Source organism: Lampetra fluviatilis, chromosome 15 (assembly GCF_964198595.1).
Source record: "Lampetra fluviatilis chromosome 15, kcLamFluv1.1, whole genome shotgun sequence".
In the NCBI taxonomy this organism is placed as follows: Eukaryota; Metazoa; Chordata; class Hyperoartia; order Petromyzontiformes; family Petromyzontidae; genus Lampetra; species Lampetra fluviatilis.
Genome location: NC_136289.1, coordinates 15,205,799 through 15,221,280, shown reverse-complemented (window position 1 = coordinate 15,221,280; position 15,482 = coordinate 15,205,799). Strand labels below are relative to the sequence as shown.

At 53.7% G+C, this 15,482-nt stretch overlaps 1 protein-coding gene across 2 annotated transcripts; it reads left to right on the top strand.

Annotated features, from left to right (window-relative positions):
• The first annotated feature begins 1,182 nt into the window (after positions 1-1,182).
• Positions 1,183-15,276, top strand: LOC144936298 (gamma-aminobutyric acid receptor subunit beta-3-like). Of its 2 annotated transcripts, XM_078863383.1 has the most exons (10): positions 1,183-1,552; positions 3,497-3,668; positions 4,905-4,993; positions 6,051-6,118; positions 6,599-6,819; positions 8,503-8,585; positions 8,744-8,881; positions 9,022-9,174; positions 10,631-10,878; positions 12,519-15,276. In XM_078863383.1, exons 2-10 carry the CDS (start codon positions 3,586-3,588, stop codon positions 13,095-13,097), a joined length of 1,662 nt encoding a protein of 553 aa, XP_078719509.1. In that variant the 5' UTR covers positions 1,183-1,552; positions 3,497-3,585; the 3' UTR covers positions 13,098-15,276. The 2 variants fall into 2 exon arrangements, with proteins under 2 accessions (XP_078719509.1, XP_078719508.1); XM_078863382.1 differs by lacking the exon at positions 1,183-1,552 and having other exon boundaries at positions 3,158-3,668.
• The last annotated feature ends 206 nt before the right edge of the window (positions 15,277-15,482 follow it).

Below are 15,482 nucleotides of genomic sequence, written 5' to 3'. Positions count from 1 at the left end.
CGCTCCCCAAAGACACGAACAGGCACAACAACAACAACCGCCATTCGCCACTCAGTGGCGGTGACGTCACCACGACGCTTGTGCCAGGCCATGTGCACCTTGAGGCCACGTGAAGTGTCGAACGCCTGCTGGCAGGAGGTCACGGGGCAGACCCAGGTGCCACGGGTCGACTGACTGAGATGACCGAGATGACTGGCTGATGCACCACCTGTGCCCCCTACTGTGCCAACTTGCTGTGCTTTAGCCACCTGGCGCTCCGGTCGTTGTTGTGAGCGTCGCTCCTCCGCCCTCCGTTGTTGTTGGATGGCGACTGCCTCCAACTGCCCAAGTAGCGTCCTTCACGAGCCTCCTCCACAGAGGCCGATCTTGACACCGCTGGTACCAGTCATCGGCAAATCCACTCAGCTCCACGTCCTCCTGTACCACATCACTCCATCTCTTCTCTAGCCCGTGCTGCGCCCGTTTAGCCCCCTCGATCCGGCCGAACAAAAGCTGTTTAGGCATGCGGTGGCTGATGCATGCGGGCTACATGACCCAGCCAACGCAGCCTTGCCTGCCGGAGGAGCTCACCGATGGGACTTTGTCCAGGCACAAACACGTACGGACGCACACATAAACACCAAGATGCAACACCAAGATTAAGCTCCACAGATGATTGGTTGTGTCGAAGGCTCTATTGCACGTGTAGACTGCAGGCTGGACTGTCGGTGGTCTCAGCATCAACACCAACCATATCGGCATTCGGATCCAAAAATGACAACGTGTCGAGAGCCGAGTATCATCACCACGCTTGTGTGTGAGGGAGTTGTTCGATTCCCCCTCACGACAAACATCGGTGACACGCGGAGCGCCGGGCGGCTAAAAAGCAGCGATGTGCCACAGTGGGGAGCATAGATGGTGCATCTGCCAGTCATTCTCAGTCAACCGATGACACCTGAGTCTGTACCGTGACCGCCTGCCAAATGAGCCTTCTACACTTCATGCGGCCTTCGACACATAGTGCACATAGCCTGGCACCTGCGCCGAGGTGACGTTACTGGAACTTAAGAGGCGAACAGCGGCAGTGTGTTACAGAGGAAGCGCGTTCAATGTCTGCATAAACAAGACAATGCCAGAAAGGTGATGAACGAGAGGTCGTCATTCGGTCCAGCAAGCTGTGGTCTGCCAGTAGGGGGCAATGGTGCTGCGTGTCTCGTAATGAGTCATTTGCGGGTATTTTTTTGAATTTAGACCACGACGCCGGCACGCAATGACATGATTTTGTGAAAGATACCCACTGTAAAGCAGACGGCGCATGTATTATGGTAAACACTCGTAGCAATAACCAGAGCGGCCGTTGGATTCGAACCGTGAACCTGTGCAACAAGCGGGCGAACTCGCTACCGCTGGGCCGTGCCACCGCTCCGAGGGAGCGCGCTGCGTGCTCGCGAGCGTCGCAGGGAGAACACCGCTCCTCCGCCTGTCACCATCACCAGCATCAGCACCAGCATCAGCACCAGCAGCATCAGCACCAACAGCAGCAGCAGCAGCACGTGCAGCACGAGGGAAGAAGGTTCGGGTTCCCACGGTCGGGGCATGCGGTGCACGGGGTGCGGCGTAGAGGTGTGGGTGGTGTGGGGTAGTGGCGTGTGTGTAGGAGGGGGGTTGTGTGTAGGAGGGGGTAGTGGTGTGTGTGTGTAGGAGGGGGGGGGGTGGGTGTGGGTTGTGTGGAGTAGTGGGGTGTGTGTAGGAGGGGGGGGTGTGTGGTAGTGGTGTGTGTGTAGGAGGGGGGTAGTGGTGTGTGTGTAGGAGGGGGGGGAGAGTGGTGGGTGTGGGTTGTGTGGGGTAGTGGGGTGTGTGTAGGAGGGGGGGGTGTGTGTGGGGTAGTGGTGTGTGTGTAGGAGGGGGGGGGGAGTGGTGGGTGTGGGTTGTGTGGGGTAGTGGTGTGTTTGTAGGAGGGGGGGTGTGTGGGGTAGTGGTGTGTGTGTAGGGTGGAGTGTAGGAGGGGGGGGGGGTTGTGTGGGAGAGTGGTGTGTGTGTAGGATGGGGGTTGTGTGGGGTAGTGGTGTGTGTGTAGGGGGGGGGTGTAGGAGGGGGGGGGGTTGTGTGGGAGAGTGGTGTGTGTATAGGAGGGGGGGGGGGTGTAGGAGGGGGGTAGTGGTGTGTGTGTAGGAGGGGGTAGTGGTGTGTGTATGTAGGAGGGGGGGGGGGTGGTGGGTGTGGGTTGTGTGGGGTAGTGGTGTGTGTAGGAAGGGGGGGGAGTGGTGGGTGTAGGTTGTGTGGGGTAGTGGTGTGTGTGTAGGAGGAGGGTGTAGGAGGGGGGTAGTGGTGTGTGTGTAGGAGGGGGGGTAGTGGTGTGTGTGTAGGAGGGGGGGTAGTGGTGTGTGTAGGAGGGGGGTAGTGGTGTGTGTAGGAGGGGGGAGGAGTGGTGTGTGTGTAGGAGGGGGGGAGTGGTGGGTGTGGGTTGTGTGGGGTAGTGGTGTGTGTGTGTAGGAAGGGGGGGGAGTGGTGGGTGTGGGTTGTGTGGGGTAGTGGTGTGTGTGTAGGAGGGGCGGTGTAGGAGGGGGGGGTGTGGGAGAGTGGTGTGTGTGTGTAGGAGGGGGGGGGGAGTGGTGGGTGTGGGTTGTGTGGGGTAGTGGTGTGTGTGTAGGAGGGGGGGGGTGTAGGAGGGGGGTAGTGGTGTGTGTGTAGGAGGGGGGTGAGTGGTGGGTGTGGGTTGTGTGGGGTAGTGGTGTGTATGTAGGAGGGGGGTAGTGGTGTTTGTGTAGGAGGGGGGGGGTGGTGTGTGTGTAGGAGGGGGGGGGGTAGTGGTGTGTGTGTAGGAGGGGGGTGGGGAGTGGTGGGTGTAGGTTGTGTGGGGTAGTGGTGTGTGTGTAGGAGGAGGGTGTAGGAGGGGGGTAGTGGTGTGTATGTAGGAGGGGGGTAGTGGTGTTTGTGTAGGAGGGGGGGGGGGTGTGTAGGAGGGGGGGGGGGTGTAGGTTGTGTGGGGTAGTGGTGTGTGTGTAGGAGGAGGGTGTAGGAGGGGGGTAGTGGTGTGTGTGTAGGAGGGGGGTAGTGGTGTGTGTGTAGGAGGGGGGTAGTGGTGTGTGTAGGAGGGGGGGGGGGAGTGGTGTGTGTGTAGGAGGGGGGGAGTGGTGGGTGTGGGTTGTGTGGAGTATGGGGGTGTGCTGTACGTGGGGGTTGTGAGCGGGGTAGGAGTGTGTGAGATGAATATGTGAGTGTGCAGGATAAAGGAGCGAGGGGTGAGGTTGGGGGATCTTCGCCCCCGCCCCTCCCATCTCTCTCTGCTGCTTTTGCTGCAGGATCCGCACGAGAAGCGCCGCTGCTGCCTTTGCTCCTGCTGCAGGTCACGGAACGTCGACACGGCGCTGCGCAACGCGAGATCGCGCTCGCGTACCGTGAACCTCCATTTTCTCTGCGAGTCGCGCCCCACGGGCTCTCGACGGCGGCCGTGAGATGTTGACGTCGAAGCAGCAGAAGCCTCTGATCGCATCTCTCGCTCTGTGATGCGCCCAAGGACGCACGCCTGACTGCGCCTGCACCAAGAGGAGCAAGGGAGGAAGAGGCGACCAAGGAGGAGGTCGCGGGCTTCTGGTGCGAGCCGTGATGGGGCGAGGAAGCCGCGCGTGGAGCTGCCTGGACGGGCCACTCGCCACGGTGCTACTCGTGGCTGCGTGCGGGACTCTGAGGTGGGAACCGAGGGAACCGAGGGGGGTCAAGTGGGACCAAGGGGATCGAGGGGGTTCAGGGCACGGGCGTATGGGGCGTGCTCGAGTCACGGGGACCAAAGGGTCGACCAATGTGTTCACCCCCTTCACCAATGCGCAGATTTGTCGCCACGGATACCGCGATGTGCAGGCACCACGGGATAGGCGCTGCAGCACCGCCGCTGTCACGCCACGGTGTCCCGACAGCGGAACAATGCACTCGACGTCACGACAGCTATTAGAGGCATTCACATCATTATTATCAATGCTGTTCCATATATCACATCACTGGCATTGTGGCAGTGTATGTAGAGTGTATACAGTCTGTAACCCAGCGATTAGCGTGGATGTTGACGCTGAGCAATATCTGATATTTCATTCACGCTCACACTCGTTCATGAAGAATGGCCATTTCCCAAAACGTCGCTCTATGTATAAATGTTGTATCCTTGTAGAGCCACATTGTGAATTGACGAGTGTGATGAGCGTTCATTAAACAATAGACGAGCTCAGTGGGAGAGTGAGCGGGCTGGGTGGTGTCACGTATTGTGTCCTGCGTGAGCTGGTGAAGGTGAAACAACGGACAAACATTGTACTGCCTCTCAGTGTCCGCGAGGACAATGGGAACAGAGATATTAGTCTGTGCCGACATCGCGCCTCCATGTCTCGTGAACGCCGATGAACATCGCACGCAGAGATCCCATCCCGTCTCTACCCGCGTCTTAGAAGCCACCATTTCCATTCGTCTCGTCCGCGCGTGTTTTGTGTCACGTTAATATAACACCACGTTGGCTTCGTTGTGTTAGAATTATGACATGGTTACGTCATCGATTGTCCAAGTGCAATCTACCCGTGAATAACCTACTACTACTAAATTGTGGTCTTGCCTACCCCCCACACCCACGTATTCACTCCGCACACCATCCCTTAACCACCCCCCGCACACCCACGAATTCACCCCACACACACCCACGAATTCACCACACACACCCACGAATTCACCCCACACACACCCACGTATTCACTCCGCACACCCACGAATTCACCCCACACACACCCACGAATTCACTCCGCACACACCCACGTATTCACTCCGCACACCCACGAATTCACCCCACACACACCCACGTATTCACTCCGCACACCCACGAATTCACCCCACACACACCCACGTATTCACTCCGCACACCCACGAATTCACCGGCACGCCCGGCGCAGCGTGAGTCCCAGGAACGTGTCCGTGGTGAAGAAAACCGTGGACAAGCTGCTCAAGGGTTACGACATTCGGCTGCGACCCGACTTTGGCGGTGAGGCCTGCTTACTCGAAATCGCGATCTTGCGTGCGATCTGGGGCCCAGCGCGTGCACCGATTGTTACGGAGGTTCGCGGTTCATTTCTGTGGAAGGCAGCCCTGGTTAATACTGCGAGTGGGTGTAGTAACCCTTGGACTTAGTTGAATAAACGCGGTCTTTTTTCTCGATCGACCGGCTGATTGTGCGTATAATCGCCAGATGCCTGCACATGTCTGATAACTGCCACTACCACGCGATATGTACATTTGCACAGCCGTTATACCCCATTAAGTATACTGTACCTCTCGCTCTGGCTGTCCACAAAGAGTCTGGAGTGAGAAACTCGGTCCTGATACAGTCGGAGCGCGTGATAACAGAAACAGCAATGTCGACACGACGGACACGTGTGTTATGCGTGGTATGTGTGGCTACGTGTACTGCTGTATTGAGGAGCGGTAGTATACTCGTGAGCGCAATGCTCTAAGAACCCGGTAGCTCGAATCCTGACCATGCCTATATTGGACATCCGTGAAAAAGAGCTTCATAGCTCATCGGATTCCACCAGTTTAAATTCTTATTCTGATAACATAAGGAGTAATTATCTTAACGAGTCCTCAAACTTCCATATTAAATGAGTGCCTGGTGCAGTGTGTAAACAGCAGCACAAGGAGAGAAAAAGGCGGCCAGGCGTCGTACCGACCACACCACTCCCTTGTGCACCCTGCCATTGGTGCTCGCTCACAGCACTTGCCCAAACAGCCTGTGTAGGCTACACGGGCGATATTTGCTTTGTATATCTACGCGTGCATCTGTGTGTGTCCCGTGCGTTTCTATGTGTATGTTCGTGCGCGGTTCTGGGCCTTCCCTAGGTCGACTCAGCCTCAAATGAGTACCTGGTGAGATGTGTAAACATCGCCACTCGGGAGACAAAGGCGGCCGGGCGTGGTGTTAGTCACCCATCCGCTCTTATGGTGTCGGCTTTCACGTGTGCTCGCTAACAGCACTTGCCTCAACAGTCTGCTAAGGCTACGAGGGGATCTCTGTCTTTGTTCGTGCGGGTGCCCATGTCTAGGGACGCCTGTGGCTGTGGGAATGAACATTGACATCGCGAGCATTGACATGGTGTCCGAGGTGAACATGGTGAGTGACTTTCCTTCGTTACCTCCGTCCCAGACTCATTGATGACCCGCCAGGCTTATTCGGTCACCGGCGGCCGGCCGCCTCCACGTTGCACTTGTTGAGGACTCGGTGAACCCGACCTCTCTACTCTGTAGTCAACCACCGCCGCCACCGCACTGCAGGTCACAGCCCTTCCCTTTCTGATTTCCCCCCCATACTGCTCCATCTTGGAATTTTCTCCCATCGACTCATGTCCCCAAAGCTCTGATTCAACAAGCTCGTGCAATTAAAAAACTGTGTAAATTATTAATCGATTACAACTTTGATATTGCTGTTTGTTCCTGGCTGATTGGCGCTTTTGGGTATTTGGGCCTGCGTTCAGCAACCGTTTTAAAATAAAAATGTAGCGTGAGCCTCTGTGCGTGGCGCATGTCCTTAGTGGGTGGGCACACGTGGAACAAGAGCGATGCGCGTCTCCATTCTCCCCTCTCTCCACCCCAGGACTACACCATCACCATGTACTTCCAGCAGTACTGGCAGGACAAGCGCCTCTCCTACACGGACATTCCTCTCAACCTCACGCTCGATAACCGCGTGGCTGACCAGCTCTGGGTGCCCGACACCTATTTCCTAAACGACAAGAAGTCGTTTGTGCACGTGGTGACAGTGAAGAACCGCATGATCCGCCTACACCCCGACGGCACGGTACTCTACGGCCTCAGGTGAGACGCGGGGGCAGGGCCCGGGACGACGACGGTCAACCAGCTGTGCCCGCAGCAGCGGTGCACGGGTAACCGGGTAACCGGGTAACCGGTGGTGGAGCGTTAGCAGGGCACCTGGATGGAGAGTTCGCAGGGAGTCGGGGCAAGAACTGTCTCAGTGGAATTTAAGAAATTTTTGAGTGATGCACTTCTAAACCGAAATGATATATCTATTTCCTGTGAATGTTCATGTTGCTGTGCAGTTACCACTCAACACTAATTAAGAGGAATTGTCATAGGAAGTGGCTAAACGTATTATTCGCGTTGAGGTGAGTGTGAGCTCACTGTACACTATGCTAATCCTTAATTTTATTTTGAACAGGGCCCCATGGTGTACATTGCAGTATTATTCACTCTGTCTTCTGGGTGTGATGAAGAAGGGTCATTGTATGAAACGTCACCAATTATACTGTATATTGTTTTATTTTAAGGCAACAGTGTTCTTGACGAATGTGTTGAGTTTGTGGACCGTGTATGAGTGTGGCATGATCGAGTGGCTCAGCAGTAGAGCTAACAGCTTACAAATCGGATGGTTGTGAGTTCAATCCTGGTTGTGGGGGGGAGGGTTGACTCAGCCCATTATCCCCCCTGGGTCCATACAATGAGCACCACTTTGCGTGGAAGTCAACATCGGTTGTCTTACACAGAGACTCATCCCTGACATAGGGATGTGGAATTACACCACTGGCTCTCCAGGGCTGTGAACAGGAGATAAGCATCGATGCCTCGATATGGCTCAGGGCGAGCAGCAGAACATCACGCTGCACATTTACATTAACAGGGTTTAAAGCTCTGACCAGTCCCTACACCCCGTGAAATTAGATCGTATCACGCATGATCTTATATGGACGCATGCAGTTATATTTAAATGATTGACAGTTCAATATAAACAGCAACATCAACGTGGTTCACTTGACTGGCGCATTCACCCTTGTGACGCTGTGTCGCATTGAACCCAGGAGCCTTGCATTAGCACCCATCAAGGACAAACGGACACGCCATTGTACCACTAATTACCTAAACGAATGCAGCGCCTGCGTGTGCAGGGGAGCAGGGGTCTCCATGTGGAGCTGACCCCAGGTCACGTATTACCACCTGCATGATCTCTTGAGATGGGACATCTCGATTGCAAGAGGGTCCCTGGGGTGGCATAGCAGCCTGGCACCAGATGTCCTCTTGGGCATTGGCCCCCGGCGCGTGTTCCTCTAGCGGCGCCATGCGCTGCTCGCGTCCGTCGCGTCACCGCTGCACTGGCTGCTGCAAGCGACTTTCATCTCAACCCGTTAAAACCTAAAAAATATACCCGCATCCGGCACACCACATCCATTATAGGACTGTGGTGACCAGTCACCTGTCTTTTCCAGTCTACTAAAATGTCCAACTGATTTCCTGCTGCTCAAATGAGCCTTGAGTCAGTGTATATCTCCTGTTTAGAGTATGCAGATCCAGCGGTGGAAATTCCACATTCCTATCGTGGCCGTGAGTCTATCCATAGGATAACAGGACTTGAACCTGCAACCTTCTGTTGGTGAGCCACTGGGTACCGCTCACTGCGCATTTAAGAAGAGCGTGTGACAGCGCCTGTGTCTGTGAGCACGTGCATACGTGGGCGAGCACAGCACCGCTAATACACCCCTATCTCAGAATCACCACCACGGCGGCCTGCATGATGGATCTGCGGCGATACCCCCTCGATGAACAGAACTGTACCTTGGAGATCGAGAGCTGTGAGTGAGACGACAAATTGCTTTATTAAACAAAAATACTAACCGGTTTTTCCTGACATAGAGACATGTCCAGTAAACATCCGACACGTGTACTCTTGTACCCCGCACGTGTACTCTAGCATAGCACACACGTGTACTTCTGTGCGTACGTTCTCCAGACGGCTACACCACGGAAGACATTAAATTCTACTGGCGAGGAGGCGACACGGCCATCACGGGCGTGGGGGAGATTAAGCTGCCTCAGTTCACCATTGTCAAGCACAACCAAGTGTCGCGCAACGTGCAGTTCGCCACCGGTGAGGCCCGCTCGTGACTCGCACGAGGATCGGCTGCACAATTAGTACGGCCAACTCGTGTCAATTGCACAGTTTTGTGCCAAAGCTTGGTGGAATGACGTGCGATAACGCGCGATGGCGTGTGCTTGTGCTGGACACAGGCTCTTACCCTCGGCTGTCCCTGAGTTTCCGCTTGAAGAGAAACATTGGCTACTTCATCCTGCAGACGTACATGCCGACGATCCTCATCACTATCCTCTCCTGGGTCTCCTTCTGGATCAACTACGACGCGTCCGCCGCACGAGTCGCTCTGGGTATGGTGGCACAGCACAGTCCCGCCACGGTCACCCGCACCGCAGGGCGGCAGCACTCGTGCCCCACAGCAGGAATGGCCTAATGTCAATTCCTGATCTCAGGCGCTTTTCAGTGTGTATTTTTACGTTCTCCTCCTGTTCTACACGGATTTCCTCCAGCCTCTCCAGTTTCCGCCCATCGCTAAACACGCCCACAACATAATTGGTATTGGCCAAACATCCCTATGTAGCAGTACCTTCCAAAAAAAAGGTATTCAGACTACTCAGTGTTGCTTTGCTGCATGAATAGGCGTTTGTTATATAAGTGCTTAAAACTCACAGACACTGCTGCGTGTGGATTGTTGCCCAGCATGCGAGGTGCTCGTGGACAGGAGTCTGTGTCAGCGTTTTCTGTTTAGCTTCCTTTTCTGTGCCGAAACTTTCCTCTTTAACTCTCAACAATGATCACTGCTGCTGCACAGAGCACACGTGTGGCTGAATCCTGTTGAGATGGAATCCTGCTGCGGCTGTCACATCTAGGGTGGGGAGCCCAGTTCCTACCGCAATGCTGCATCTGATAGAATTCAGAGTAGAGCAGCAGTCAGGGTGATTCATGATCCAGCACTCACTGATTTACTCCAATCGCTCACTGAAGTCACCTTATTTTGCTACTATGGCGGTCACTGTCCCCGTGAACCTCACATTGATTACTATACCCATACTCTTTGGGTCTATTGGTAAAGTCACGTAGATAGGACCAAGTCTACCAGACGGATGATTTTGTCTCATCCATGTTGCATTAAACCACCACACTGCAGAATCACAACAACATATTCACTCACCCACCACACTGCAGGTCGCAGCACTTTTCTTTCTGCATCTTCCCTCACACTGCTTCACTTTGTAATTCCCTCCTCGCATCGTCGTGTTCTCCAAGCAATTGTCGAAATCAAGACTTTGACAGTGCAGTTTGTTGCTGGCGACTTGGCATGCAGTGGAAACACTGCCACTGTGTGAACCACACCCATGCCTGCCATGGCGCATCATCATCGTTTTTGTTTCTGTAATATGATAAATACTTTATTTCCCAAATAATTTCTGAGATGCATTGTCAAACTGCCCCACAGGGCTGCGCAGTGATGACACTTGCACCTCACAGCAAAAAGTCAATGGGTTCAATTTCTGACTTGGGCACCTTTCTTTGTATAGTTTGTATGTTTTCCTCTTGTTCTGCGTGGCTTTTCTCTGGGTCCTCCAGTTTCTTTCCATAGCTAAACACATGCAACGTAACTGATCTTGGCCAAACATCTCATTGCTGAAAAATTATCCACAAAATGACTCAATTGGAATCACACACGGCAGCAATGTCACCCTCGACTGCAAATTATTGGCAGGGTCCTCCTGGAGAGGCAGGAGGCTTTCCTAGACGAACAAGCAGAATAACAACGATTCTGCTGAACTCGCTCCCTCCTCGCAGGCGTCACCACGGTGCTCACCATGACCACCATCAGCACTCACCTGCGCGAGACGCTGCCCAAGATCCCGTACGTCAAGGCCATCGACATCTACCTCATGGGCTGCTTCTGCTTCGTCTTCCTGGCGCTGCTCGAGTACGCCGCCGTAAACTACCTGTTCTTCGGCCGCGGGCCTCAGCGCGCCAAGAAGGCGGCCGAGAGGATCGCTCGAGCCAACAATGAGAAGCCGCGGGCCGCCGACACCAGCAAGGTGAGGGGCCGCGGGACAGCTACGAGCACCAGGGTGGCGCGAGTTGGGTATGTCGCGCGGGTCGGGGAATTTCAGTAAAGTTTGGTTTTCAAAATCGAGATGTCATCTTAGCCAAAGTCGTTGGTGCCACCACGCCTCCGAGCTACCGATGTGTTCCACCCTGAGCCAGATCCCACGGCTGTTGCACAGGAGGTGAGTAGTGACCTCCAAGATCTGCCCTGACAGTCTCACCACACCATCTGCCCTTTGACTCACATAGAGGAAAATATATTCACACAGAGATCTAAAGACTCACCCAGAGACCAAGAGACCCACACAGAGCGCCATTGACTCATATAGAGACCTATAGACTCCTACAGAGGCCAGTAGATCCACACAGACAGCTATGCGGACTCATAGATCTATCCTTACAGTATACCAACTCCATCTACTCTTAGGTTGCCAGACTCGTAGTGACCACTCCAATGCCTATCTGGGCATCTGGCTCTCCTCCATTCGCACTGTACGTAGCCAATTGTGCAAATCAAAGGTGCCGGGGGAGGACAACAAACTAAACATAAAAATCAGTTTTAAAGAAATTAGTTTTCAATCTAGATGATTTTAAAGTGCATAGCTTCAGTGGCTTCCGAATAATGGAAGGAAGAGCATTCCAGACGACCGCAGAAGTGCATCTGAAAGTGTGCGATGCAGTGACCGTCTATGTTAAATGGCCAGCCAATAGCCGCTGCGAGGATGACCGGAGTTCGCTTGTTAGATTATGCTCCTTGACGAGATCAGCAAGGCATTGCGGTTCATTTGTGGAAAACACTTTATGTGTAATGAGTATCCCACCCAGTGCGTCCAGTTCTGCCTGATTATAGCAAATATGTAGCCGCATATTTTGATTGAGATCCCCGACTTACAATAAAATAATAACCGGCATCATCGTGGGGAATATAAACAATTAAATACATAAGTTGATGAGATGCTGAATGTTCAAATCAGTCAAGGGTTTCCTTGCATTCCTTGACAAAAGACAAATAGTTCACTGCTTTAGCCCACCGGTGTGTTGAAGCGTGAAACCACAACATTTACAATTTGAGTACGACGTTTCGCTGGTAATTGCATCCAGTGTCAACGTGACACTTTTTTACTGATTGGCCGTGTCGGGTGGTGGAGGGTTACGACACATTTATAAATAACGCGATCTAAACCCAAAAACGTTGATTATGAATAATATTGGTCGCGAAAGCCTAGGCGGTATATTGTTTGCTTATTTGTTTTCATCCACTTGTAGTTGTTGCTAGTGCATTGTAGTTGCATTGTAGTTGGTGCACGCTGCAACACAGGACCTGAATTTTCTATCCACACTCGCAACGCTCCAAGGCATTTGTCAGAGTTAATTTTCAAGACAGAAAGTCTATTCACATTCGTGTTCCGGTTGTGCAGTAGTTTAAATTTGTTCTGTCGTCTCTGCTCTGATTTATATTTGCTTCATTGCTGAACTCTGTTAGTTGTTTTGCTTTTTTCGTTGTGGTGACTCAACTCACCGTTGCAATGAGAGCCTATCCTGCCTTCGTGAGTTCTCACCGAATAATTAAACAAAAGAAACGTGAAAGTTGAAATCGCTCGCTGGGCGTGATGGCCGTTGCTCGCCGCAGGTGGATGCCCACGGTAACATCCTGCTTACGAGTCTGGAGATCCGCAACGAGATGGGCGGCCCAGGCGGGGAGGGCGTGTGCGACGTGCGAGCCGCCGGCCTCTCCCTGGACCGCCCGGGCCTCGCGGGCGACATGCGGGGCATGGGGCTGGGCCTGGGCTACCCGGGCCTGCCGAGCGACATGCGCAACACCCCGCTGGGTCTCAGCCACTCGGCGCTCGTGGGGGAATCCCGCAGCTCCCCGCTTGGCTACGGCCACCCGGGCCTCCCCGGGGACCCGCGTGCGACCGGCCTGGGCCTCGACCACCACCACCACCACCCCGGCGTGCAGCTGCGCAAGCCGGTGCAGGGGGGCGGCGAGACGCTGGAGCGGGCGGCCCGTGGCGAGCGGGGCCGCGGGACGCTGCAGCGTGGCCAGGGTGGCGCCAAGAAGACGAGGCTGCAGCGCCGCACCTCGCAGCTCAAGATCAAGATTCCGGATCTGAGCAACGTCAACGCCATTGACAAGTGGTCGCGCGTGATCTTCCCCGTGACCTTCGGGTTCTTCAACGCGGTCTACTGGCTCTACTATGTGCAGTGACGGGGCGGGCGGGCAGGCCGCGCGGCGCTGCCGCTGGCTGCACTGACGAGGTCTGTCAAGCCGAGCATACCTTTTTGGCAGATGGTTAGAGCATGCGGCGAGTCACATGGATACATCGAGTCACCTGGGGACACGGCGAGAGCCAGCGAGTACTGTCTGCTCATGCATGTCTGTCCCACTCGCACAAAGCCCTTTGAAAACGGAAACCTCCCAAGCAGAAAATACCAGTGTTTTTCCATAGAAGCAAACTAGTTACGACACGGTAATATCCTGCTCTAACTCCAGAATATGATTTAACGTCAATGGGAAACGGTGACATTTAACCACAAAATACACAATGTATATACTGCATCTATGGTTGCTTATACAATATTCACCATTTACCATGTCGTGCCCCTACACCACCGTATCGTGCCATTTATGTTAAACGTTTTTAGAAACAAATCCCATGGCGGGGGATTCAGGAACGTTGTCTCTCCGCTCCGCACGGGGTCTGAGACACACTTTCCTGCTCTTTGACTCAACCCGGGCGACACGTTTTTCGTACAGGTGGACAAACCAACCTCACAGCGACGAGTGTTGTTCCCCACGACGAGTTCTTCTCGAAAAAGAGCCCCGTCACCACGAAACATCGCTGTTTCCCAGTGCAGCAAGAAATGCTTTGAATCTGTGGTAGAGGCTGCCACGTGCATTTGCTAGGGTAACACCGGCGGCAGCAGCAGCAGCCGCACTGCTCGGTCCAACGCTGCTGTCACAGGCTGCCCGTGGTTGCACACAGCTGGCGTTGTTTAACCGTGGGAAGTGACTCGAATCGTAATCACTCGGGGAGCACCTCTCACCACAAATATTGGTGTTTTTTTAAAGCATTTATGTGCCATGTACTTTTTAGGGCTATTTCTGAGTAAGATGCACTGTTTGATATGATGCAGTACAAGGGGGTTAACCATCTGGGCTTCAAATGAACCCCGCTTTTCCCCAGTCCTGTGTTTAATTGTCTCTCGTCTGTGTAATCTATGAACGCATACCCATGTAGACAACTCATAGAAGATACTTTACATTTAATTTCAAATACTGTGGTGTAAACGTATTAGCCATCATATTACCACATTATCGACGGCTCAATGAAACGATGAGGTGTTTTTAACCATGCGGTAGAGCAAGCTGTACCGTGTCTGAAGTTTTTGTAACGTTAGAGAGACGTGCTGGACAGGGTGTGAGACTGGGGAGCGATGGGAGTGGGGGTGGCGAGCTCCGAGTAATCGGACCCAGGCGTAGATCATGGGACACATCCCACACGCCCGAGCACACGCTGGAAGATGTATGGGCGAGGGTGAGAGACGTGGAAGGGATGCAGCATCTCTCATGAGCAGTGACCTCTTGCATCGTCCACCCAGTTCGTTCTGGTGGTGGATACAAGGGGGGCAATGGGGTCAGTCGCTCCCCACTCCGCTCCCATTGAGATCTGCAAAATTGGTATTTTATTGATATTTGCCAGCGAAAAAGTATTAATTTTTATTCATATATCTTCATCTACCCAGGAAGCTTGGTCAAGTCTCAAGACTCTTTTTCAGGAGGGTTCTGCCAGGTTTTCGCAGTCGTTCAGCCAAACGGCGAAATGGCAATGTGTAATCCCAGTTGAGTAATTTGTAGGGCCTGTTTCAGCATTGGGATGTTTGGTCAGGGCCCTGTTTTAAAAGCTTTAAGTTTTAGGACCATCCCCTCACCTCCTGGGAGGTTTCTCGATGCGGCTCTGGTTCATTCTGCGATCTGGCCTCGTTCCGTTTTCGTGACAGAACGAGAGGAGCCCTTTAATGCCGAGGTGCACGTGCACTTGAAACGTGCACCGCTGCGTTTGGCACACTCCCCGCACGTCCGATTCTTTGCATTCATCCTCTTCCACCGATTGAGTCGGTAGCCACGGCGCTCGCTGCTCCCCAATCATGCCACGAGAGGGACCGCGATCTCCCGGCATCGCGCCTTTGGCCCCACGAGCCGAGGCCAGCGAACCTCTCGTATTTTATATATTTTTAAGTGTGTAGACTTGGCTTGCGCTGTAAACACAAAGCGGATCAAACGGACGCCCCCGCCACCATCATAGCATGGAGCACGGGTAGAGGGAACTGTGGACGAGGGAGGCAGTGGCTTGCTGAAGGAGGGTGGTGAGGGGCGGAGGGGGCACTGTGGCTTTGTGGGGGGTGGGGGGGTATCAGTGGACGACGTCGTCACGAGTTCACGCCTTGTGCGCGTGTGTGTATTTACCGTACTCGTATGTCCCATGTAACAGGTGAACTATGACTATAATAAAGGTATAATACTGTATTGATAAAGCACACTGGAAGAAATCCAAGTCCACTATGAAATGTTTTGCAGTGAGGCCAGAATCAA